Source organism: Megalopta genalis, chromosome 7, assembly GCF_051020955.1.
Source record: "Megalopta genalis isolate 19385.01 chromosome 7, iyMegGena1_principal, whole genome shotgun sequence".
Taxonomy (NCBI): Eukaryota; Metazoa; Arthropoda; class Insecta; order Hymenoptera; family Halictidae; genus Megalopta; species Megalopta genalis.
This window is the reverse complement of record NC_135019.1, coordinates 3264636-3292177: the sequence shown is the minus strand read 5'-3', so window position 1 is coordinate 3292177 and position 27542 is coordinate 3264636. Positions and strand designations below refer to the sequence as shown.

Genomic DNA, 27542 nt, shown 5'->3' with positions numbered 1-27542 from the left:
AATCTGTGAAAAAAATGAGAGAAGCGTATAAAATTAGTTTCAAACTCAGAACAAAGAACAACAGAAAATATGTCTTCTACAATTTTTAAAATCGCAACAGCATGAAAAACTATGTATAAATATAATTTGTTCATAATAATTCGATTAGTCGCTGCGAATAAATATCGCAAACATTAATATTGTTTAACGCGGACGTCTTCTAAATAAATTCATCGAATCTACGGACGCGTGAAATTAAAAAAGAAAAAAAGAGAAAATACAACCTAACCGCATTATATTTTACTTCATTTAGCAACGTAAAGCGATGCAAAATTCATCCGTAAACGTTGTAATTTCATCGACTAACTTGGGGTCGCTTCCATCGCGCGATTTCTCGCGTAACCGTGTAAAAATTCTGGAAGTCTAACCCGGTGGACGGTGAATTTTTACGCGAAATAAAAATAATCTGTATCAACTGCGAGAAGCAGTAGCCACTTAAAAGTTTCTTTCTTTCTTTCTTGAACAATCTCAACCCTTAGCGAACGAGAAGCGTTTCAAGTTTTTGTACCGCGCCGAGCCGAATACGAAGATATTTTTCGTACGAATAAAAATTATGGATCGAGGATCTTTATGTATCAAATATAGAAAAATAAATGTTTCGTTTTCGATAAAATTTCATTTACGTATCTTCATCAAAAATCATTATAGATGATGCTTCCAAAGTTTCCTGCCGGATTTTACGGTTTCGTTGATTTCTGCCGCGGTGCGTTATGCCAAGATTATTTCATTATTATTTATGTATTTATTATATATATTATTGATGTTATTGATGTTATTGATATTATTGATATTATTGACATTATTGATATTGTTGGTATTATTGATATTATTAATATTGTTGGTATTATTGATATTATTGATATTATTGATATTGTTGGTATTATTGATATTATTGATATTATTGATATTATTTATATTATTAATATTGTTGATATTATGAATATTATTGATATTTTTATATATATATACTAATTTATTATTATTATTTCATTATTTGCGGTCATTGGGCCGTCAAGATTATAATGTTAGGTTAATATTTTACAATATAACGCTATTACATAATATTATATAATGCTATATAATATAATGTTATTACATAATATTATGTAATGCTATATAATATAATGTTATTACATAATATTATATAATGCTTTATAATATAATGCTATTACATAATATTATATAATGTTATCATATAATATTATATAATGCTATATAATATAATGTTATATAATGTTATTACGTTAGGTTATGTAACAAATTGAGAATACTACGTCGAGAATATTTAACCAATTTTCGTCGCAGCCGCGTCAAATCCGTCAGTCCACTAATCAGAAGCTCAGGGCGCCGAGATTCGAAGATGTTTCACCGGCGCGATTCGGATCACCGGGAAGAAGAAGGGCGCGGAGGCGTTTCACGGCCGGACGAAACTGATAGCGCGGCGGTGCACGTCTTCCTTTTCCCCGGACTCGTTTTTTTTCGGCTGTACGCGCGAATCGACGTTGTGATAAAAAAAAAGGTGAAAAATGCGCGGCATAAAGGCGCTGATGTACGCGCGAGGGAGAACCGTGACGAGCGAGCCCGGGGATGCATTCCCTTTTTTCGCGTGCTTTTTACGGGACATAACGAGGAGAGGCGAGGGCACGGAGAATTTCGATAAAAATATACGGTTGTAATTAGCGGCTGATAAGAAAATCGATCGACAAGCTGCCGGATGTCCAGGTCACCGCGGGAAAACCGCCGCGCCGGAAACTCGGGAAAATGTTTTCCGAAATTTATTCATTATTTTGGTACACTCCGCGACCCGAGTTCGACGGATTTCCCCGATTATCGGGGAAACACGCGTTACTATTTCATCAGATGTCGATCTATCTTCGCGCACCGAACAGAGAACCAGCCGGAATAAGTATTATATTTGTATATCTATATGTCGTAAGACACTTTTGGTTCGGTTCTGTGTTCTTTCGATTAGTTATTACGGTGAACCTTCAATTATTCGGATCACTGCTGTCTGACTTATTTAATCGGTGCTGCTTCCTCGACGAGTATACTCGTCGAACACAGAGTAAGAGTCGCTTAGTTTTAGTTAAATTATGGAGATAATTTTAATAATTTTCGCTGTTCGAACTTTCGATTAGAAAATTGATATTTTATTTAATTGAAGAAGGTGTAAAATATGTTCTCTCTTTTTATGAGATAATAAAAAAGTATTTGCTAGATTTTGTGATTTAACCCTATTTGTTGAAATTCGACACTTATAATTTACTGGTTTCGCATTTATACTTTAACACATATTCTAAATAAATGCGATAAATCGCGTTCGAGATAGAAATAGAAATAGAAATGGAAATAAAAATAGAAATAAAAATAGAAATAAAAATAAAAATAGAAATAGAAATAGAAATTGCAATAGAAATAGAAATAAAAATAGAAATAAAAATAGAAATAGAAATAGAAATAGAAATAGAAATAAAAATAGAAATAGAAATAGAAATAGAAATAGCAATATAAATAGAAATAAAAATAGAAATAAAAATAGAAATAGAAACAGAAATTGCAATAGAAATCAAAATAGAAATGAAAGTAGAAATCGAAATAAAAATAGAAATAAAAATAAAAATAAAAATAGAAATAGAAATGAAAATAGAATAGCTTGAAATAGAAATTTTTCAATGAAACAAAAGTATGTCTAAAAATAAAAAATAAACACAATTGATATATATATATATATATATATAGACATACTTTTGTTTCATTGAAAAATTTCTATTTCAAGCTATTCTATTTTCATTTCTATTTCTATTTTTATTTTTATTTTTATTTATATATATATATATATATATATATATATATATATATATATATATATAATTTGTCCCATGTTTCTCCATTGTTACGCGCACGCAATATCAACAAGAATAGTATCTCCTCCAACATAAAAATATTATTCTCGCAGGCTCGTTAATTTCGGTATCGTTGCAGAATCACCGTTCGACGTTCCGTCGAACCGGCAGGCACTTTGGAAAGCACTCGTACTCGCCTGGAAAATCCTAAAGAAACCACGCGAACGCGCGCTGCGGAAGCATCGCAGCAGGCCGGCAACGTTTCATTCCGCGGGGCGAGCATTCGCGCAGCATCCGAACGACCGGCAACGACGGTATTAGCGCTTTTTCTAATCGAACGATCCGAATCCGATTCCGGATCGAACGTGTCCGACTTGGCGCACGTTTCCGCAGCTCCCCGCTATATTTCCCGGGGTAGGACATTCGGGACCGGAATTCCCACTTTCGGGATTAACGCCGGCCAAGCTCCTCTGACCAATTTACTCGCGCGGCCGCGAACAAAGCAAGAACTCCCGATTATTGTTGGACAAGGCGCGCAGCCGGCGCTCGCGCACGCTGGCAAATAGGCAAACAGACGGAAAGGCGGAGAGAGAGAGAGAGCGAAAGTGAATGAGAGAGGGAGAGAGAGAAAGAGAATGAGAGCGACAGAGAGAGAGAAAGAGAATGAGAGCGACAGAGAGAGAGAAAGAGAATGAGAACGAGAGAGAGAGAGAGAATGAGAGCGAGAGAGAGAGAATGAGAGCGAGAGAGAGAGAATGAGAGCGAGAGAGAGAGAGAAAGAGAATGAGAGCGAGAGAGAGAAAGAGAATGAGAGAGAGAGGAAGAGAATGAGAGCGAGAGAAAGAGAGAGAGAGAGAGAGAGAGAGAGAGAGAGAGAGAGACGACACACGACACACGACGCGGCGGGTACCAATGTTGGTGCACGGGCATGCATGCGGGTGGCTCGCTCGCTCTCTGCAGAAATGGATACGGTGGCCGTGTGGACTCGCGCAATATTCCCAGAGAACGATGGGCCGGAGCTTTCAAGCGGACTGAACGGCCATTAGTTGGGAGGAGAACGAGGGAGAAAGAGCAAAAGCCCGGCGGGCCTCTTTCTGAAAGAGATCTGGAAAAACAAGACCCGGCCCTTGCCGCGGAGATACGCCACACCGCTCCCCGCGCAACCCCCGCAAGCCTCGCGCTACGGAAAAAAGCACCGATTGCGAACACTTTGCCCGTGTGAATTGCTCCGGCGAATATCGAAACGGTCCGCCGCGTGCTCGGCGTTATCCGGGGTAGTTGGGTTACTGAAATTACTACGATCGATCCGACCGGCGATCGCGAGTGCGCCGCGTCTTTCTTGCACCGCGGCCACGTTGGGGGGCTTCTCCTTCAGCCTGTTACGCAATTTGTAGCGAGTGCTTTTGGGAGAAATCGCCGTTGCGACGATTCACTGGCCGTCGTTTTGAGATCGGCGTTGGAGATCGTTCGAGCGAAGTTGTGCTCGGATGAAAGCGGACGAATTAATTGAATTAATTGTTACTCGGTTATTTGATATTTCGGTTATTCGTTTTTAATAGAGTAATTTCACTCAGAAACGATCGGATATTGGAATTGAAACCGGCAAATCCGAGAATACTAAGTCGCGATTCTTCGGGGCTCGCGGTGCGTTTTTATAGAAACTCGGGGAAGTCGGTAAAAAAAGGCAGTGGAAAACTTAACTTCTATTATTTCTAATCTTTTGCCACGATTCGAAGGCAATTCGGAGGCCACGTGACACCATTCGAAGGCAATTCAGGAGCCACGCGCCATTATTCGAAGACAATTCGGAGGCCATGTGACACGATTCGAAGGCAATTCGGAGGTCACATGACACGATTCGGAGAAAATTCGAAAGTTAGAATAAAAACGATGACTTAACTTGTTTATTTCTAATTTTTTGCCACGATTTGAAGGTAATTCGGAGGCCACTTGACACGATTCGAAGCCCATTCGAAAGCCACGTGCCACGATTCGAAGGCAATTCAGAGGCCACGCGCCATTATTCGAAGACAATTCGGAGGCCACGTGCCACTATTCGAAGAAATTCGGAGGCCACATGCCATGATTCGACGGTCACATACCTACTACAGTAATTTCTCCCTAATTCGCGCACAAAAATAAACAATTTAGGAAGTGGAGATACGATTATTCGAGCCTCGCGTCCCGTTTTCATAGTTGTCGACAGTCGGTAACTATAAAAACGAGCCGCAAGGCTCGAATAATCGTGCGCAATCTGAACGCGAATTAGGGAGAAATCACTGTACCTACCACGTACCTTATAGCACCGCGGTTTTTCTTACCCGACTCACCTCCAAACAGACCATTTTGTGTCGTCTTCCGGGAATTCGTGTCGCGTGTCGCATCACACACTTGATCGACTCCGACGACCCTTAGCATCGACGTAGCAATAAATTACACAGGCGTAGGACTAGCACAAGGAAGTTGACAGCGACCCAAAATTCGGCATTTCCGGGAGAAATTACTGAAACTCCAATCGTTATTTATCGTTCGTCGTTTCTTATTTCCATCTGACTCTGGACAAGCGCAGTTAACGGCAAGCTTACAACCAGGGGGTGTCACAGTAATTGGCACACTTACCCTGGTACGTTTCGCTCGAATACCGCGTTATCCAGTTCTGGATAATTTTTTATCCGTTATTTCGTTCTTATTCTGCTCTTTTTAACGCGTTTCATACGGTTATCTTTCGTTTCGCGATTAGATCGCGAAACTTCCGAAGTTTCTTCGAATAATTTTTAGTGTCTCGGTATATGAATAATATGAAACGTCAGAGTTCTAAAGAACAGCGGAGACACTCCACTCGCAGCGTTATCGCTCACGGCGATAGAGATCGGTTCCATTATGCTTTGCTGGGCATCGGGTAGACTACTTTGACTCGAATCAGGCGATCTTTACCTATTTTCAGCTACCCGTTGGTCAGTTTGATTTACCTTTGGATGCCCTTCGCTATTTTTAGCCAGCCTTTGCTACTTTCGCCCGCGATTCGGTGTCCTTAGCTACTTTTAACTACCGTTTGCTAATTGTACCCACTTCGGATGTCCTTCGCTATCTTTAGCTACCTTCACCAGCTCTTAGCCTACCTTTGCTTATCTCTGACTACATTTAGCCACGCATTGCCGCCGCTCGCAGAGTTCTCTGCTTTTCCTCGAAAGTCAAGTTTCCGTTTCAAGATTTACCATTTCTGAAAATTATTCGGAATACGTCCACCGAGAATATTTTAACCCTTGGCGCTCCGAAGGCTCCGCTACGGTGACATTTGTCATTTGTTCCGTAAATCCGAAGGATCCGCTGCGGAGCAAAATGTTTTTAGCGTACGTTATCGTCGGCGTTAGCAATTGCTATCTGTAGTTGAAACGTGCTGAGTCTGTACCATTACGATTAAACCATTTTTCGACCTTTTCTATGGTTAGCAACATGGAGAAAAATAAATATTACGATGAGAATTTAGAGTCGAGCGATACCGAAGACGTATTTGATTTTGAAGAGTTGAAAGACATTGTGGAAGACAATGTTGGTTATGATTCTGACGCTTCGAGTGGTAGTAGCGAAATTATACTACCAAAGAGACGGAGAATGAGAATTATTGAAAGCGAAAGCGAAGATTCGTTGCAAGACTTGGACGAATGGCGCGATGTTACGGAAGAATTACATATTCCAGATAGAATACCTTTTAGCGTATTGCCACAGGTCATTGGACCACAAGGTCCTACAAACATCGAACAGCCGATACGATATTTTAAATTATTTCTCACGGACGAATCGGTAAATGAAATTATAAAGGAAACCAACGATTACGCAGAAAATGTTCTAAACTTGAAAGAAATATCTAGTGACTCTATTTGGCAAAACGAATACTGCGACACTTGTCCAAGTAAACCCAGAATGCACAAGGGAGATTGTTACCAAAGATATCGCACCCCATGGTGAATTACAAAATTTAAAATTTATCTTTCATTTACAATAGAAAAATGTATTAGGTCTACCGGAAAGTTCTGTCTGATAATGTCATTGCAAATTTCAATAGATACGCACATATTCGTTTGAGATATATATTTTTGAAAAATGTTGCTCACAAATTGCCATCACGCTGGCAAGAGGTCATAAGTAACGACGAAAATTATATTGTACAATATAAATATTACTAAATTTATGAAAAATCTATTATTTCCTTTCATTTCTCAAACGGACAGAACTTTCCGGTAGACCTAATATATTTATAGAATAAATAAAATATTTCTCACGGACGAATTGGTAAATGAAATTTTAAAGGAAACCAACGATTACGCAGAAAATGTTCTAATCTTGAAAGAAATGTATATAATATTATTACTATATAATTATATTATATAGTATATAGATTAGTATATTATTATTATATAGTATATAGATTACTATATAATTATATTATATAGTATATAGATTACTGTATTATTATTATATAATAATATTACAATAGGAAAATGTATATGTATAAAATAAATAAAATCAAACGCTTTCGCAAGGACGCGTAATTTTTTCCGCTCGAAATAAGGCTTCCTTTATCTCGGGCGCTTAGCTCCAAAAATGTGCCGGAGTTGCCGGTAGGCAGTACTCGAGAAACGCGTGGAGCGCTAAGGATTAACGAAACATCCAATCTTAGAAACGACATCTCTCTGCGGAGCATACACAAAACTGTTAAATCGACGGGAACACATTTCTCGAACGTTACGCGAATAAAATACATCAAAATACTGTTTCGACTAAAATATGGACACGCGAATGGAAACGCAGTACGCGAAGAACGAGGCGATTTCCGGGACGCTCGATCCGAGACAGCTCTCGGGGCCGAGCCAATTTTCTTGGCAGCGAAGCGTGCCGACGCCTGAAAACCGGCTGACATCGTCGAAAATAGGGCCCAGGAGCGCGCATCCGATCCCGACAACTCCATCGAAACGTGGGCGCCGCAATCGCGATATCTCGGGCGCGCGACGAGTGTCGTCCCCGATGGGATCCGGTTTTTGCCACGCGATGATGCGTGCAAAAATCCGCAAGCAATCCGTCAAACGGCCGCGGCGCTGCGCCGCCTTTGTGCCGGAACCCCTATATTCCAGCACCCTACCCCCCCGGCCCCTCACGTATATAGGGGGCCGGTCCGCTCGAGTTCGACGCGAGAGCCTCGCGCCGCGAACGCTGATGGTTTAACGTTCTTTGACGTGCGGATAGTGTGCACGCAGACCTAACCGAGACCGGGGGCCTCCGTTTGTCAGAAAGTACTCACTTTGCTGTGCAGAGGTGCGTGTTGCACGGCATCCGGGTCGTCTCCGGTCGGCCGTCCGGATCGCAATAGCTGTCGTCCACCACGGTCTCGTCTGGCATGCTCTTGCACACCGCCATTGCCAGCTTGAATCCTGCCGAAAAGGGAAAGAGGACTTGAATTCATTTCGCGATACGGATCTGGGATTACTTCGAAATATTCTCGGACGCTTGGTCGGAGCGCGTTTGCGACAGTTTCGAATTTTTTGGGTCGCTGATATATATATTATTCATATATATATAATATAATATAATATTATAATAATATTATATATTAATGAATATTATATATGAATATTCATATATAATATTATATTATTATAATATAATAATAATATATATATAATAATATTAAAATTATAATATTATAATAATATATATAATAATATTAAAATTATAATATTATAATTTATATATATATATATATATATATATATATATATATATATATAATATTCTTTCGCTAGTCGCGAATGATATTGTTGCGAATCACTTCGTTTCTCTCGCGTCGCGGCATTTTATTTACAATATTTAAACTATAACACAACTCGATACAATTATATTTCAGATCTTTCAATTTGAAATTTTGCTCATTCGACAGTCCGATGTCGACTTGATTTGGACAAGTCGCCGTAACAATATTATAGTGAATTCTCTTTAATTGGCGCGCAGATTGGGGAGAGAAATGGAGAATTTGGGAAGAGGAGATACGATTATAGTAATGTCCCCCTAATTGGCGCTCGGATTGGGCACAAAAATGAACAATTTTGGGATGAGGAGATATGATTATTTCTAATTTTTTGCCTTGATTCGAAGACAATTCGGAGGCAACGTGACACGATTCGAATAGTGGCACGTGGCCTCCGAATTGCTTTCGAATCGTGTCACGTGGCCTCCGAATTGCCTTCGAATCGTGTCACGTGGCCTCCGACTCGTCTTCGAATCAAGGCAAAAAATTAGAAATAATCCTACCTCCTCTTCCCAAATTGTCCATTTCTGTGCCCGATCTGAGCGTAACTCGCTTATGCCACCGGTCAAGAGAGAAGGACAATCTCCACCGAAGGCGCAACAGCCGAGGCAACTCGCCGGTCTAACTACAAATAGCCGTTATTAATTTCGACAGGGTGAGGGAGGGGGATGGTCATGGTGCAACGGAAGGGGGAAGGGAGAACGTCGACGATTTCTCCGGCGCAAAGTTCATTAGAATTCATTGCTCCCGATGCCGATGTAAATGGACTGCCGCGGCCGCGGGGGGAGGGGAGGGCCGGCGCTGGCCAAGTAAATGAACTTGGTAACCAAGCACTAACCTCCGCCGCATGATTTCGAGCAGGCCGATATCGATTCCAAACTCCAGGAGTACCGCGATTGGCAGCTCGATCCATTTCCGCCGCACACGCCGCACGCGTCCGTGTTCTTGTTGCTGCCGACTCGCAAGTCGCAGCCGACCTTCTGAAACAGAAATTCCGAGCGATTCGATTAATAAAACGTTCCCCGTCTACACCCCGCCCCGCCTCCTCTCCTCCGCCTCCTTCGCTGCTTTCCACCCCGCCGTCCTCTCCCGGCCCGCCTTTCGTCGGTACAAATGGCTCTTTCGACCATGAGTCGCAATTACTCACGCCCGCGGAGAATTAGCGAAGAAAAATTGACCTATAGAATCACCCTCCACCCACCCGTCCCACCCCGCTCCCCCCTCTTTCTCCGCGCAGCTTTTTATTGTCCCGCTCGCAAGACTTGAATTCTTCAATGTCGCCCCGGGAGAGTGTTACCTCGTTTCTGGGAACAAACAGGCGCGCGCGAAGGATCGGTTTTGATTAACGGAAGATCGATCGATCCTCTCTTCGAACGTTTCGCGATTGCGCTGCTGGATTGCTCCGGGCTCGCCGACGATTCTCAGCCTTCTCCGGCTGCGATTTTCGGACGGCTCGAATTGTTTCAGGTTTTCGTTGCCTCAGCGGCCGATTGCCGTTTGCACGGGTCGTGTGTCGTCGTCGCGTCATCGCATTCAACTTCTCTTGCTTTCCATTTTCATTCCATTTTTATTCCATTTTTATTGTTTCTTTTTTTCGTAGCCGCGATAATCGGGATTCTTTATCGTCGTCGTTCGTTTTGTTCGTAGCTGAATTAATTTGCAATATTAATTAATTTGTAACGCGGCGGTGAATGATTTGCTTTTGTTCGTTTTAATTAATTGATCGATTCGTGAGACGTAATGTTAACTGATCCGTGCTTTAAATATCGGTTAATTGGTAACGTAACGTTAATAAATGTTTCATGGTGTTTTTACTGGCTTAGGTAAATTAATATTTATTGTATAAACGCATTAAATTCGCGGTCGATGCATTAAACAGTCAGCCGTGATGGCTTTTTTCCAAAGCGCGCACTTGTTTGTGTCGAGAGAATCGAGCGACGACGAGTATACTCGTCGAACACAGAATACGTCAAAATCATAAATAGTAAATTTCGATGGAATTGTCGATTACAGATTCACAGAGTTTAGCAGAGGGGCGGTACAAAGGTATAAAAGTCCTATCTTCCAACAAAGAAAATGCGGGTATCCTTCTTTCCACGCGTCTGTGCACGGAGACCGTCCTTAATGTTTGCGACCAATTAGCGATTGCGCGAAGTCTCGAGCTCCCGTCGATACTTTTCCATCAAATTTTCCAATATCTGACAGTCGCTCGTTCGAAAGTCTCGGTCCGCAATTACGAAACGAACGAGAAAGCGTACAATGCGGTGCGTGACTTTAGCATCGTACCAATTTCCAAACGATTTAGGCTCGTTCGCAAAGAGTGCATAAAAATCATTCGTACGCGACGAAAGAGCACGATGAACAGTGAGTTTTCATGAAATCGCCGTTTACAGTTTATCGTATAGTCCTCGCGCGACGAGAAGGCACCTTCGCGTTCACGTTCCCCCTCTCACCGGCTGCCCCACTGCCGCGACTAGTAGGAGGGGGAATGTTGACGCGAACGCGCCTTCTCGTCGCGCGAGGACTATACATTTTATCGCGTAGCGCGGTCCATAATTTTAACCAGTTAGCCGCGACGCCTCCTTTCCAGAGCGCGCACCTGTATGCGTCGCGAGAATCGAGCGACGACGAGTATGCTCGTCGAACCCGGCTAACTGGTTAAAGGAAACAACGACGTCGAACGAGTAACGACCTCGTTCGAATAATTCAGGACTACATACTGAACGAGACGAATGCAAACGTGGAGAAAATTTCAGTATCGCTGCCAGATCGAAGAACTCGAAGTAAAACGCTTTCGTTAACGAATCTCCGGTACCGAGAATCGCAGCAGAATTTTGTCGTCTCCGTGCATAAATTGCGTATACGAAACATTGGATTGAGCTGCAAAAAATTCCCGACTAAATGTGTGCTGTCCAATTTCTTCGATCTTCTCGTTTACCAAAAATGCATCGAGATATGCAGTGTAATTATTATTATTGTTTTTGTTTTCGCTAAAATCACGATTTAAATCGCCAATGTTCGCGGCTTTTTACGCGCGACGAGTATACTCGTCGTCTGGCACAAAATACTGCCGCTTCTCCGTGACGAGTATACTCGTCGAACACAGCTAACTAGTTAATTAGAAATTGATTCAACGTTCCTCCGTTTCTTCGAACGTGCACGTATCAATAATAAAATTGCTAGAAATCTGAATGAACACAGTCTCGTTATTTTCACGAAGCAATACGAAACGGTATTCTTTAACGGAACATTTGTTTCCCGGCGAACCTAAGCGTTCGAGATCGACTGCGCTTAAAATAGCCGCGCATCGGGAGAAGTTATTCGATTGCCCGATAACGGACGAGTTATTTCGGTGGCCGATTTCAGGTCGTCGATCGGGCCTCCGCGTAAATCGTTTCTCAATTTCGAATTTTTTGAATGACCCTCGTAGCTCGCGCTGCGGACGACCGGAACCGTCCACTTTCATCGGTTTTCTATTATTTACAACGATCTCGCAACGACGTCGGTTGAAACGCATTTGATGGAAACGTCGGCCCGGCGGCCGCACGTTTCTTGAGTAGGTCTTTCGACGTTCACGTCGACGCTCGCGGAGGCGTAACGCGCGGCATACTCTCCGCGGCGCGTATTCCCGGCCGGTTAATATTCAATTTCACGGGTTCGCGGTAGAATTTTTCGAAAAATTCTGTCAGTCTCACGCCTCCGTCTCGTCCCGTTCGGCAAAGGCTCCCCCTTCGCTCACCCCTCACCCCCCGCCTTTATATCGAGAACACGTTCCGCTCCTCGCGATCGTGCCAGCGAGCGTTTAGAAACTACGTTTATACGTCCGACCGGAAATTCTTCGACAGTTCGAATCGCGCAGTCCGCGAAATTTACGCGGCGAGTATAACCACGGTGAATCATGCCTTCTTCCTCCTCCTCCTCCTCGACGATGAGAGGAAAAGGCGAGGAGAAACCAGCGTAAAGACAGAACCAGCGGAAAGAGGGTGAGAAGAGGGGGGGATAAGAGGGGATTTAACCCTCTCAAGTGTACACTCCGGATGTCGCTGCAACCCCTTATGCAATTTTAATGGTTTTATTAGCCCCGGAGAATTAATATTTATTGTATAAACGTGTAAAATTTGTGGTCTACTCGCGATTTATTTAATAACTGATAATTGTATAAATAATATGAATTATGTATTATGTATTGTTGGTGCAATAATTTGAACATTTAGATCATAGTTCGTCTATCGTATTTTTCACTGTCGTACGAGAAACATCCCTTTCGTGAATAGTTTTTAGGTTTTCAGGTTTTGGGTCTTTAGGTTTTATACGTTTTTGGGATTTTTAGGTCTTCAGGTTTTACGTTTTCAGGTTTCGGGTTTTCGGGTTTTGGGTTTTCAGGTTTTAGGTTTTAGGTTTGTAGGTTTTACGTTTTTAGGATTTTTAGGTTTTCAGGTTTTGGGTTTCCAGGTTTTGGGTTTTCAAGTTTTAGGTTTGTAGGTTTTACGTTTTTAGGATTTTTAGGTTTTCAGGTTGTGGGTTTCCAGGTTTTGGGTTTTCAAGTTTTAGGTTTTTAGGTTTTACGTTTTTAGGATTTTTAGGTTTTCAGGTTTTCCGTTTTCAAGATTTTTATGTTTTCAGGTTTTACGTTTCTAGGATTTTTAGGTTTTACATTCTGCATAATTTGTGCTATTTCTCGATGATCGTGCCGCGATTTAATATATTCGTTTAAAGCAAACGCGAGCGTTATTCGACTTGTATTTAGTAGAAATACTTTATTCCGAATTTCTCTGTTGTTTGACGTTGCGTCTACTCGTTTACGCCATAAACGCATTAAGATCCGTGGCCCAACGACGATACAGAAAACTCGGTTAATCGATAAAAATCGAAATAATCTCGCTATTAACGAAGACTATTTTTATTTTGCACACAACGGTCAGCGGTTGCCAGCATTTACAAGTTGCCATCGCGCCGGCAAGAAGTCACAAGTAACGATGGAAAGCATATTCTACAATAGAAATATTATTAAAAGTAATGAAAATTGTGTTATACTTCAATTCAAAAACGGACAGAACTTTCCGGTAGTCCTAATATATCATTGAACCAAGTTTTATAATAAAAACTTTACAAATCCCAAATAAATTCGGTCTTCTCACTTTTGCGAAGCAGTACATTGCCAGTTAGTATCACTGCTCGGTAGGTTTAGTGTTAATTCGACGCGTTGCATCGCGAACGCGTGCGAGATGCTTGGTTGCGACGAAAAATCGGCGCTATCTCTTGAAAACTATTCCGCGCGGTTGAAAAATTCATAGCGATTTCCTGGAAGGAGGATCCTCGGCGGGCCGCAGAGTTTTCAGATCCTGTCGGCGGACAAATGGAGAAAGGGACGGACTGCGGCACACACACACATACACACATACATACATACATAGCCACACATATATAGAGACGCATACACATATATATATGGACACACACGTTACCCTCTGTCCACATGGCACGCGTGCCCGCGCGCGCTTACACTCGCGCTGGCAAACAAAACCGGGGGGGAGGGGGGAGAGAGACACAATACGGGCGCTCGGGATTAGGTTTACTTTGCCCGGAGAAGTGGGAGCCTGCAGCGAGAGCCCAGTAATTGAAGGATAGAACCGTCGAAGCAACCGGTTATTTCTCTAGGTAAACAGGAGAAGAGAAACGGGCAGCCGGTCGGGCGTGCAAAATGAAATATCGCGGAACTTAACGGCGCCGATCCCCTGTTCTTGCAATCCCGGCTGTCCTCGGCTCGATCCGTACAAATAATACCTTTACATCCAGGGAATGCGGACGTTCCTGTGTACCGGCGATACCGTGCCCCGGAAATCGTTCGTCTGGGGAAAGCGGACGTGGGTGCGCCGATCGGGAATTCCCGAAGAAATTAACGCCCGCGGACGCCGTTAATCCTGCCGACCGCGGAATTTCCTTCTTAGAGCGCGACGCGCGAAACGCACCGCGGTTCGTGTTTCACCTTCGATTCGGATTCTTCACCCGAGAAAGATAACCTACGTCGCAGAGGCGCCTGCGAAGACTGTTGGTTTTTGTTAATTTTTCATAGAGGTCTAGTGATTTAAGTTTAAAATTACTTAAAATATAAAAAAATATAATATAAATGCATTTTATTTGTACAATAATGCCAAACCTTTAAAATGACTAGATTAACTTAAATAAATATCCATTGTTAGTATAAAGTTGACGCCTTAGAAAAGCATGCGCCTCTGAAGCGTATGGTTATCTTTTACGTACGTTGTCATATGGTTATCTTTCTAGGGTTAAATCATGTTACCCATCTCAACGAATAAAATTGCTGTTGACAAAATGATAAAATTCTTAGCTGCAAACGGAATTGAATCTGGTGAGATTCGATCGTTATTTTTTAACGGGCAATTAATTGCTGTTTTCTCACAATATAGTTCTTCGTAGAAATTTGCATCGATTGCAATATCTTAAAAATCTACGATACTATAAAGAATCTTAAAGGATTTCCTTTTACAATAATGATCGCAGAGTCAATTAACCCGAGAAAGATAACCTACGTCGCAGAGGCGCCTGCGGAGACTGTTGGTTTTTGTTAATTTTTCATAGAGGTCTAGTGATTTAAGTTTAAAATTACTTAAAATATAAAAAAATATAATATAAATGCATTTTATTTTTACAATAATGCCAAACCTTTTTGGACGCATTTTTCGATCGCAATAATTTTTTAGAAGGGAAAGAAAATTGATACTTATCGTATGCCTAAAACTTGAATGCTTAAACATCGATGTCAAGAGGTTAGAATTTGATTTCCATTTTAAAGGACAGAATAACATTTAACATTATATAATAAGTTAATACTAGATATTTTCATGACAAGTGAAATTTGATTCCCATTTTAAAGAACAGAATAACTTTTAACATTATATAATAAGTTAATACTAGATATTTTCATGACAAGTGGAATTTGATTCCCATTTTAAAGGACAGAATAACATTTAACATCATATAATAAGTTAATACTAGATATTTTCATGACAAGTAGAATTTGACTCCCATTTTAAAGGACAGAATAACACTTAACATTATCAATAAGTTAATACTACATATTTCCATGACAAGTCGGACTCGTCAAGGGGTTAATTACACCAAAGGGTTTAATTACAACGAATGCTTGAAAAATAGAAAGGATCGAAAACTCACAAAATTTACAATTTTAATCGCTATAACATTTTAACTACTGCAAATCTCTCTACTAGACGTTCGCAGCACGGTGTCGCGCATCTTCGAGGAGGTGCCCTTCTTCCAGGAAGTCGAAACCTCGAAGGAGCTAATCCGTCGTCGCATCACGGCAGAATGTTCCATCAGCGGCGATCTCCTCGATCGCTGTAAAGATTTATTCAAATCGACGTCAGTCCACGAAATCTTGGATTATCTCGCGACAGTCGATCGTCGTGGGGATCTCGTTAGGCTCGCGTCTCCTCTCTCTCTCTCTCTCTCTCTCTCAATCTCTCTCAATCTCTCCCCCCCCCCCGCATCCCCATTTGACTGGCATCGCGTCCCCCGTTCAGCTGGCACCTTCCCTGCCAGTTTGGTTCGCTCTTCTTGCCCGGATAAGGGATGAATAATGTACTCCCCGACCTCGTAGCAAACCTCCATGCAGCCTGAATGACAAATCAGTTTGCCGTCCGAGCCAGGTCACGAATCGACGTCAGCCTTCCCAATCGCCTTTTTCCCGACCTCTGTCGAAGAACCTGAATTTGTACCGTCGCCGTTTGGAGCAGCCCGCATCCGGATTCCGCGCCAGCTAGGTCGAGTGTTACCATCCAGGTCCTTTCTTCTTTTTTTCTTTCATTCGGTTTCGTTGATTAATCTTTGATAGCGGCGCGATTCACGGGAACACACACACACACGCACACAGAGTTCGTCCGAAGATTCTTTCGGCGACCGGTGGAATCGCTTCGACGGCCGCTGGGACCGTGCATGCCTCGCGTTTTACTGTCGCCGCCTTCCGCCATTGGAACGGATCGCGGACGTCGATAGTCGTCGTGAAACACTTACGCGGAAATTGTTAGACAAATTGTCTCGGGCTTCTTCTCCTCCTCGTCTGCTCCGTAATCGAATTATTTAGGATTTCGTGTCGAATGCCGACCCGGCGACGATGTCTTTCGAGGTTATGTTAGGGTTCGTTTTCTGCGACAATGAACGAAGATCTCTTTGGGTAGAGATTTTTGGTATTTTATCGTTTGTTTTTTCGAGCTTTCGTTTTACGATCTTGTTGTTCGGTTTTCGTGATTTCGTCTTACGATTTTGTTCGCGGTGGAACGGTCGACAGCTTGAAACGATTAGTTTCTTATGAAAATGAGAATAAGAATAAATGAGCGATATTTATTAGAATATCAAATTTTATCTTTCCCTCTTTCTCTCGCTTACTTTCCCTCTTTCTCGCTTTTTCTTTCTCTCTTTCTCTCTCTATTTCCCTGGATTTCTCTCTCTCTTTCTCTCTCTCTTTTCTTCCCTCGATTTCTCTCTCTCTTTATCTCTCTCTCTTTTTCCCGCGATTTCTCTCTTTCTCTCTCTTTCCCTCGATTTTTATTTTTCTCTCTCTCTTCCCCTCTCTATTTCCCTGGATTTCTCTCTCTCTTTCTCTCTCTCTTTTTCCCGCGATTTTTCTCTCTCTTTCCCTCGATTGCTTTCCCTTTCTCTTGCATTTTTTCCTCTTTCTCGCTTTTTATTTTTCTCTCTCTTTCTCTCTCTATTTCCCTGGATTTCTCTCTCTTTTTCTCTCTCTCTTTTTCCCGCGATTTTACTCTCTCTCTCTCTTTCTCTCTTTCCCTCGATTTCTTTCTTTCTCTCTCTTTCCTTCGATTTCTTTCTCTTTCTCTTGCATTTTTCCCTCTCTCTCGCTTTTTATTTCTCTCTCTCTCTCTCTCTCTATTTTCCTGGATTTCTCTTTCTCTTTCTGTCTCTCTTTTTCTCTCGATTTCTCTCTCTTTTTCCCTCTCTATCTCTCTCTATCTCTATTATTCCCTCGATTTCTCTTTCTTTTTCTCTTGCATTTTTACCTCTCTTTCTCTCTCTCTTTTTCCCTCAATTTCTCCCTTTCTCTCCCTTTTTCCTTCCATTTCTCTCTCTCTCTCTTTCTGTCGCTTTCTTTCTCTCTCTCTCTTTCCCTCGATTTCTCCCTCTCTTTCTTTTTCTGTCGCTTTCTCTCTTCCTCTCCCTTTCTCTCTCCATTTCCGAATTTCGTCTCGAAATCCCGATGCTGGTTTCGGAGCAGTAAAACCATTATACTCCACTCTCGTATTTCGACAACATTTCGAACGTAATGCTCCGCTAAAGAGTGCCGCATAGATCTGAATACACGTATTATGAGATACAACGTTATCACCCCTTCCGTTCTCGAAACTCGTACCGTACACAATATCGAATGTTACAGCTTCTCATCGCTCGTCGCTTTTGATATGGCTTTGCGAGGTTATTGTCACTAGTTGATAATAAAGTTGCGGTCTTAGCCGCGTCGGTATCAAACAAATAACCGCACAAAAGGGTGAATTTGCATAATGGTGAAGTCGTTCCAATTTTATGGATTTTTCTCGGTTAGCGGTACAGTTGTTAATTTAAATTTTTGCAGTCGCATGTCCCTCATCAGGGGACACAACTTCTATCAATTATGGTATTGTCAGGATCAAAAGTTGCTATTACACAAAATTTATGTCGCTACACTTTTATAGAAAATTCTATTAAAATAGATCAATTATTTCCAATGTTATATAGGTATTACATTAAAGTTAAGTTAAGTAGATATGAAATTAAAATATAGTTTAGTATATTTTTAGTATATCGATACACTTTTATAGAAAATTCTACTAAAATAAACCAATTATTCCCAATGTTATCTAGGTATTACATTAAAAAGTTAAGTTGAGTAGATATGAAATTAAAATATAGTTTAGTATATTTTTAGTATATCGATACACTTTTATAGAAAATTCTACTAAAATAAACCAATTATTCCCAATGTTATCTAGGTATTACATTAAAAAGTTAAGTTGAGTAGATATTAAATTAAAATATAGTTTAGTATATTTTATATTTAGTTTAGTAAAATATAGTCACTGTTTCAACAATCGTACTTTCCAAATTCCAGTGATGTAGTCAAATCCTTTTCCAATAACAAAGTAGGTGGAACCGATTCATTCGCAAATTTAACACAATTATGCCAATATGACACTGATGAAATGAATCATTTATATTCATTAACGAATTTCTGCAAATCCAAACTGAACATCAATCGGGGAAAATTTACTGTATAGGAACTACACATAGACGTTTATTCCTTTTCTTAAAAATATCAGCGAATTGCCAGCAATGCAATAATACCTTGAAATTGTTTAACCGATATCGCTATTTCGCGTTCGATCTACTCGTTTCTGTCACAACTGCACAAAATCCGCGATCTACAAATTATCTCATATTTAATTCGATACGATCCGAAATTCGAAATCCGCGAATGAAAACGTTCGAATTGCTCCAAGATGATAAATTCGATCTCCGAAAATTCTCCGAGCGCAAAAGTTTAAGAGGTGAACCGTTAAACTGGCGCGCGACGTCGCCAACTTCCGGGTCTCTCGATCAGGGATTTATTTACACGTATCTCGAGACAACGCCCACGAGACGCGCAAGCATAATACCTGTAGGACATAATCGTTTCACGGAAGGAATCCGCCAGGATCCTTCGAGAGAGGTCGATGGAGGCTCGCCCAACCCCTCCGTTCAGTTCCGCTGTTTTCCAGTTAGCCGTCCGTAATACAAAGCTCATAATATCCGGCCGCGTTCGTCGGGGTTGAGGAGCTCGATACGGATAAAAAGTACGCAAGAAATTGGGGATATATATGTATATACAGGCGCCGCGGTGGTCTCTATAGGAATGAATTCCGTCGTTTCCAGTGAAAACGGCCGGAATAAGGCGGACAAAGTGATCGGCAGGAAAAAACCCCGGCTCTACTCTGCAGCCGGCAAATCCCATTCTACGGGGAACTATGTTAAAAGGCAGAAACGAGTGTAGAGAAAAGAACGTCTGAGGAGAGGGCCGAGTGAGTGAGTGAGCGAGAGAGAAAGGGAGATAGAAATATATGTATTTTCTCTCATTCTCTCTCGCTCTCTTTTGGTATCTCTTGCTCTCTCTCGCTCTCGCATTCTCTCGCTCTTTTTCTCTCTCTCGCCCGCTCTCTCTTGTTCTCGCTCTCGCATTCTCTCGCTCTCGCATTCTCTCGCTCTTTTTCTCTCTCTCGCCCGCTCTCTCTTGTTCTCGCTCTCGCATTCTCTCGCTCTCGCATTCTCTCGCTCTTGCTCTCTCTCTCCCGCTCTCTCTTGTTCTCGCTCTCTCTCGCTCTCTCTTGCCCTCACTCACTCTTGCTCTCGCATTCTCCACTTTCTCTCTCTCTCTCAATTTCCCGATCACTGTTTCTCTTATCCTCTTATTTTTATTTTCTCTCATTTTCTCTCTCTCTCTCTCTCTCTTTCGATTTCACGATCACTGTTTCTCTTACTTTCTTATTCTTATATTCTCTCTCTCTCTCTCTCTCTCAATCTCATAATCTCACGATCTCTGCTTCTCTTATTCTTATTTTCTCTCATTCTCTCTCTCTCTCTCATTCTTTCTCTCTCTCTCTCTCTCTCTCTCTCTCTCGATCTCACGATTTCTACCTCTCTTCTCTTATTCTTATTTTCTCTCATTCTCTCTTTGTCTCTCTCTTTTTCTCTCGATCTCACGATCACTGTTTCTTTTACTCTCTTATTCTTATTTTGTCTCAATCTCTCTCTCTCTCTCTCTCTCTCTCTCTCGATATCACGATCTCTGCCTCTTTTCTTCTCTTCTTCTCATTTTCTCTCATTCTCTCTTTCTCTCTCTCTCTCTCTCTCTATATATATATATATATATATAGAGAGAGAGAGAGAGAGATTGAGACAAAATAAGAATAAGAGAGTAAGAGAAACAGTGATCGTGAGATCGAGAGAGAAAGAGAGAGACAAAGAGAGAATGAGAGAAAATAAGAATAAGAGAAGCAGAGATCGTGAGATTGTGAGATCTGTACAGAGGACGAGAGAGAGAGAATGAGAGTAAGATAAGAACAGAAGCAGAGATCGAGAGAGAGAGAGAGAGAGAAATCGAGAGAGAGAGAGAGAGAGAGAGAGAATGAGAGTATGAAAAGAACAGAATCAGAAATCGAAAGAGAGAGAGAGAGAGAGTAAATTAGAGTAAGAAAGGAATAGGAACAGAGATCGAAAGAGAGAGAGAGAGGGAAGGAGAGAGAGAGAGAGAGAGAGAGAGAGTGACTGAGAGTAAGAAAAGGACAGAAACAGAGATCGAAAGAGAGAGAGGGAGGTAGAAAGTGAGAGAGAATGAGAGTAAGGAAATAAAAGAACCAAAGATCGAGAGAGAGAGAGAGAGAGAGAGAGAGAGGGAGCGGGAGAGAGAGAGAGAATGAGAATAAGGAAAAAAAGAACCAAAGATCGAGAGAAAGATAGTAACAGAGAAAGAGAGCGACTGAGAAGAAAAGAGAGACAGAGAACGAGACAAAGAAAGGAAAACTGATGAAGAGGGGGCGGGGAGAGCGAGCGATAGAGAAGAAAAAAGTGTGCGACGAGGTCAGGCGGTGGGAGAGAAGAGGGACCAAGCGGCGACCGTCGGTAGGGTGTATTGAGCGTAATAGGCTAACTCTGGGGTGGGCGGCAAAGGCTGCGGAAAGTGTACCGACTGCCGAATGGAACCTTGAAAGCCAGTCTGAATAATTGAACGCCAGTCAAATTTACGTAACGAAATAGCGGGGAGATGGAAAGTCGCGGAAATCGCCGATTTACTTTCCGCTGAGATCTTGTTATCTAACTGCGGAACAGACCGAGCTGTGGGGCCGGGCAGGGGGGGGTGGGGTTGAGTGGGTTCCCAAAGAGAGGAATTACATCCATCGCTAATCTCTTGTGTTACGTCGGAAGAGATGCTCGGTAATCGTATTATTTTGAACGCTCGAAGTCACCGTTCCACCGAATTTATGCCAAGAATTGGAACGAAGATGCGATTACAGCGACACATTCTTTTCTCTTTCAAAATTCACTGCGGCTTTTAGTGGCGTGTCAGGAACGATTTTACGAATTGTATAGCTCATTCGACGTTATTATTATTGTAATATTATTATAAATATATATGTAGTATATTATATATATATATTATATGTATGATTATATGTTATAATAATATATGTAGTATTATTATAAATAATGTAAATAATTATTAAATAAAAAATATATAATTAAATAAATTACTATTAAATTATATATTATTATTATTATTATAATTATTAAATAAAAAATATATATATATATAGCGAGCGAGAGCGAAAGCAAGAGAGAGAGAGGAGAGCGAGAGAATGCGAGAGCAAGAGAGAGCGAGAGTGAGAGAGCGAGAGAGCGAGAGAGCGAGAGAGCGAGAGAGCGAGATTGAGATAGCGAGAGAGAGCGAGAGAGAGAGAGAGAGAGCGGGGTACTGTGTGCTTCACCTGAGCAAGTATTATATATATATAATTATATATATGTAATATATATAATAATAATGTAAGTATTATATATATAGTATACTAGTATATATAATAAATTAATATAAATAACATTATATATAAATATAAATAACATAGTCACCGTTTGGCATGACCCATAAAAGCGAGACACAGGACTCGAATAATCGTATCTCCCCTCCCCAAATTGTCCATTTTTGTGCGCGATCTGAGCGCGAATTAGGGAGAAATTACTGTCCCCGTTGCACCGTATGTGTGTGTATGTGTGTGTCGCAGCGACGCGATCGCGAATGTTATCATCGAGCGCGTGGCAATTAACGATCATTAAAAAGGAATCCATTAACCTTAATCGGTCGGCAAACAAATGATTTCAGCGTCGATCGATCAAGTTCGCCGGCGAGTTTCCTCAGCGCACACATAATTACGAAATTGGCGGGGGCGTCCAATTATGGAGTTTGACGAATCCAAAGAGTTTCGGCAAGACGTTGCGCCGGGGAGTGGGTGCGCGTGGGCGCAGCGAGCGATAATAAGAGAACGGGACAAATATGGCGACGATTCCCGGGGCAACGTCTGTGAGGAGGAGTGTCAAGAAATAATTAACGAGATTTAATAGCGGCGACAGTGGCGACGAAGTTGGAGGGACAATATCTAATCAGCAGGACGAGTCCACGTAATTAAGCACTAACCGGGCCACGGTGAGCGCAAACTGGTTTTGCATTATTAAAGCACCCGGCGCGCGAGTTCTCCTTTCGCGTCGGACACGCTCGATAAGTGCCGCGACGCTTTTGTGCCCCATCACAACTTGTTAGAGTTTGTCTTCCCCTCCGTGAAATTCCTCCAATTGTTTCGCTTAGCGAGCCCTCCCCCGTTTGTTTCGCCGGATGTAACGCGAATCGCACGCCGACGCGCCGCGTCGCGCCGCGGCGTCTTCCACTGTATTTGTTTGCTCGCCCCGACAAAGTAATCAGCGGACACCTGAATTATACAATCTTTCCCCATTATGTAATCCTTTTGTTATCCGTTGAATGCGTTTCCTTGGAGAATTTCTTCTCCGCAAGAAGAAACTACGATTTGTCAGTCGCGATATTGTACGATGTATCGATTTCATCGAACGGTGGAACCGTATTCGATGGCCGGTATCTTTTTTTATGATTCTTATATTATTTTTCTATCGCGATATTATTGTAGTATTTTCAGTTATCAAAACGTTCTTGATCGCTACGTTTTACATTTTTAGGATAATCAAATTATGTTATTTAATATATATATATTCGAAAATTTCTTTTGTGTGTGTGTGTGTGTGCACTGTTCTTGATCAATATTGGAATATACAAAGAGAATGTTTATTCTGACAGTAACAATCTTATTATTTTTGACAAATGTAGCCTATTAAACGACAAGATTTGCTTGACTAAAAATAATTCTGAATTCGCGTTCTGTTCATTAGAGACTAAAAGCGAGCTAAATACAGGGTGTCCCATAATTATATTAACAGCCGAAAAGGAGCGATTCCTCGGGTCATTTGAAGCAACTTTCTCCTTAGCGAAAATGCAATCCGCGGCTTCGTTTACGAGTTATTAACGAAAAACGTGGACCAATCGGAGAACGAGTGCGGCCGACGCTCCGCCCTCGCGGCCAATATCGCAGCGCGTTGGCCATCTGACGCAGCGGCAGTGGACGCGAGGGCGGGGAGTCAGTCGTACGCGATCTCTCGTTGGTCAGCGTTTTCCATTAATAACTCGTAAACGAAGCCGCGGATTGCATTTTCGCTAAGGAGAAAGTTACTTCGAATGACCTCAGGAATCACCCATTTCCAGATGTGAACATAATTATATATAAATTGAACAATATAATTTAATTAATAATAATAAATAATAATAATAATTGGTAAGTAATAATAATACATTTAATTATATATATATTACGCAATAACGAAGCCCTCAATTGCCGAAGTATCGCACTCCGCGTTACTCATAGTGACGCAACTGCGGGACTAATCGATGTTGGATCTCGAAGTTGTCGGTTTCGCGGTACACAGCGGCGCAAAGTAAGATCGAATTAACTTAATGGAGGAGAAGTGCGAGCGTCTCGACGCACCCACTGCAAATATTGGCGGAAGACGACCGGTCGGCGCGATGCGGACGCGACGCGACATGATGCTTCGTTAGCTCGCATTTACTCTTGCCGAGGAAAAACCGCGGTCGCGCACAATCGCGGCGGGAATCAAAAGTTGTTAATAAGTTTGGACGAGTCTGACGGTGGACGGAAGATGAGCGGGAAAGAGAGAGAGAAAGAGATAGAGAGAGAGAGAGAGAGAGAGAAAAGGGGAGAAAAAGAGAAAGAGAGAGAGAGAGAGAGAAAGCGAGAGAGAGAGAGAGAACGCGAGGGCGAGAGAGAGTGAACGCAAGAGTGACAGGATGCGAGAGCGAGAGAGAGCGAGGGCAAGAGAGAGCGAGAGTGAGAGAGAGAGCGAGAGTGAGAGAGAGCAAGAGAGAGCGATAGTGAGAGAGTGAGAGAGTGAGAGAGCGAGAGTGAGAGAGAGCAAGAGAGAGCGATAGCGAGAGAGCGAGATTAAGAGAGAGCGAGATTGAGAGAGAGCAAGATTAAGAGAGGGCGAAAGAGCGAGAGAGAGAGAGAGTGATAGAGAGCGAGATTGAGAGACAGCGAGATTGAGAGAGAGAGTGAGAATGAGAGAGAGCGAAATTGAGAGAGAGCGAGATTGAGAGAAAGCGAGCGTGTGAGAGAGCGAGAGCAAGAGAGAGAGAGAGCGCGCAAGAGAGAGTGTGAGCGAGAGCGAGAGAGAGAGAGAGCGCGCAAGAGAGAGTGTGAGCGAGAGCGAGAGAGAGAGGGTGTGAGCGAGAGCGAGAGAGAAAGCGAGAGAGAGAGAGAGAGAGAGAGCGGAGTACTGTGTGCTTCACCTGAGCAAATCTCGAGTTTCCGGCCCCGGAAGTTTCTCCGCCCAAGTTTCGACAAGCGATGCGCCGATTGGCGTTTTAATTCTTAACCGAGCCGGACAAATCGGTCACGATCGCATATTTAAAGGTCTTGTCCGCATTTTTAATTAATTATCCTGCTGCGATCGCTCCTCAGATTCCTTTTCAATGCGATCGGAAAGCGCCGAGGAATCGGCTGTGGCACGAAAATTCTCTCGAAGTACATTTAATATGGAAAGGTTCGACCCAGTTTTCAATTCATTTATTCATTCGACGATGTAATGCGAAACCTTCGTTGACGCAGGACGAACTTTTCCAACGGTATATCGTCGATTTAACGTTATTCCGATGCTTCTTTGTGTCATTTTGCGAGCGTTGCAATTTCATTCGTTAATGCCAATACTACGGGGCGCTATAAATGTTCCCATAAAATCGCGGAAGAAATTGACCCTGTTACTAGCACACGGTCTGTTCGAATTTTGAACGTGTCGGGACAAGAATTATTTCTTCGATCAACATCCTTTTTGTAACAACCGGTAATCGTAAATGAAAATGTTTTTCATTCTTGATAACCGTAGGCATTGATAGAGAAAATTGTACAGTATGATATAATTATATATATTAATAATTATTAATATTTTTATTATTTTCATCTTATTTTATTATTATTAATTATTATATATATATAATATTTCTATTATTATTAATTAATTAATTAGTAATAATAATTATTATTAAAATAATTATTACTAATATTTGTATTATTATTATCTTATTTTATTATTATTAATTATTATATTATATATTTTATTATTATTATTAGTATACTATACAGAATACTATCTTCGAATATAATTTTTGACTTTGCAGTCGATGTTTCATCACCGATAAAAAACAGAAAATTAATTTTCAGTGTCGTGCAATCGAATTAAATTTGCAACGCGTGTGCTTTATATTTTCATTAAATGCGCACCCCAAAAAAGTAGGTCGCATAAAACTGCCTATAGTATTATATTTTCATAGTAATTCTAAAACTGGTTTATAAACTTTTTAATATCTACAAAAGCTCAAGCTGTCCCAAAAACAACGTTAGATCATCGTTTTAACTAAGAAGTCAACTTGCAACAATTACGCAAGGGAAAACGAATTTCTGTTTAGCTCCTAATTTTCACAATTATAGCAACAAATCTGTATTTTCCACAAAGATCCGTAATCTAGCCGTGCAATTGTTTAATCATACGGTTTTCCGGAACGTTTTCTTCGTACTTTGCGCTTGATACCTTCGACTTAAACAATGAACTTCTAACATTTTTCATAAAACAGGGACGATTGTTGCTTTCGTTGTGGCTGCTGCGAACAATGCTCTCCACCCGCGATGCGAGTCTTATAAATAAAACATCTGGTACGTTTCAAACAACAGTTATAAAAGGCAGATTTTTCGCGGAGGAGAACCAGTTTCCGGCAGTTTCGTTTTATTTGCAGCTCCCGGGGTTCATTTGGTATAAACTCCGCGAACATGGCGCAGCGAGCCCGGTGTCTCGTTTAAAAACAGTCGAATCACCCGCTCGTTTCGCTCGTTAATCGCATATTAACGGCGCGATGAAACTTGCAGCGGTGGACAAGGGTGGAAAATAGAAAGAGAGAGAGAGAGAGAGAGAGAGAGAGAGCGAGCGAGAGAGAGAGGAAGCGAGCGCGAGAAAGACAGCGCGAGAGAAAGAGAGCGAGAGAGAAAGAAAGCGCGAGAGAAAGAGAGCGAGAGAGAAAGAAAGCGCGAGAGAGAGAACACTAGAGAGAGCGCACGAGAGAGAGAGAGAGAGCGTGAGAGAGACAGCGCGAGAGAAAGAGAGCGAGAGAGAAAGAAAGCGCGAGAGAGAGAGCGCTAGAGAGAGCGCACGAGAGAGAGAGAGAGAAAGAAAGCGCTAGAGAGAACGCGCGAGAGGGAGAGCGCGAGAGAAAGAGAGTGCGAGAGAGAGAGAGCGAGAGAGAGCGCGAGAGAGAGAGCGCGAGAGAGAGAACGCGAGAGAAAGAGAGCGTGAGAGAGAGAGCGCGAGAGAAAGAGAGCGTGAGAGAGAGTGCGAGAGAGAGCGCGCGCGAGAGAGAGCAGGGTACTATGTGCTTCACCTGAGCAAATCTCGCTCTCTCTTGCTCTCGCTCTCTCTCTCTCTTTCGATTTTCTACCCTTTTCCACGGCTGCAAGTGGACAAGGGTTCTCTCTCTCTCTCTCTCTCTCTCTTTCTCTGGGGGAGAAAGAGAGTGCTCGATGGAAATATTTGTTCTGTGTCCCTCGTTCCCGACAGTTTTTATAAGTCCGACCGTGTTGCCGGGATCCGGCATTGTTGTCGCGACTCGGCACCGTGTCTCTGGA

At 42.0% G+C, this 27542-nt stretch overlaps 1 protein-coding gene across 2 annotated transcripts in view; it reads right to left on the bottom strand.

The window, feature by feature from the left end:
* nolo (ADAMTS-like no long nerve cord) overlaps nucleotides 1-27542 on the bottom strand; it is a 628447-nt gene that overhangs the window by 88752 nt on the left and 512153 nt on the right. For both annotated transcript variants that reach the window (XM_076523533.1, XM_076523534.1), the window contains exons 7-8: nucleotides 9521-9662; nucleotides 8179-8308 (exon numbers count right to left, since the gene is read on the bottom strand). In XM_076523533.1, coding sequence (XP_076379648.1) covers nucleotides 8179-8308; nucleotides 9521-9662 — 272 coding nt within the window. The remainder of the gene's footprint in view (nucleotides 1-8178; nucleotides 8309-9520; nucleotides 9663-27542) is intronic.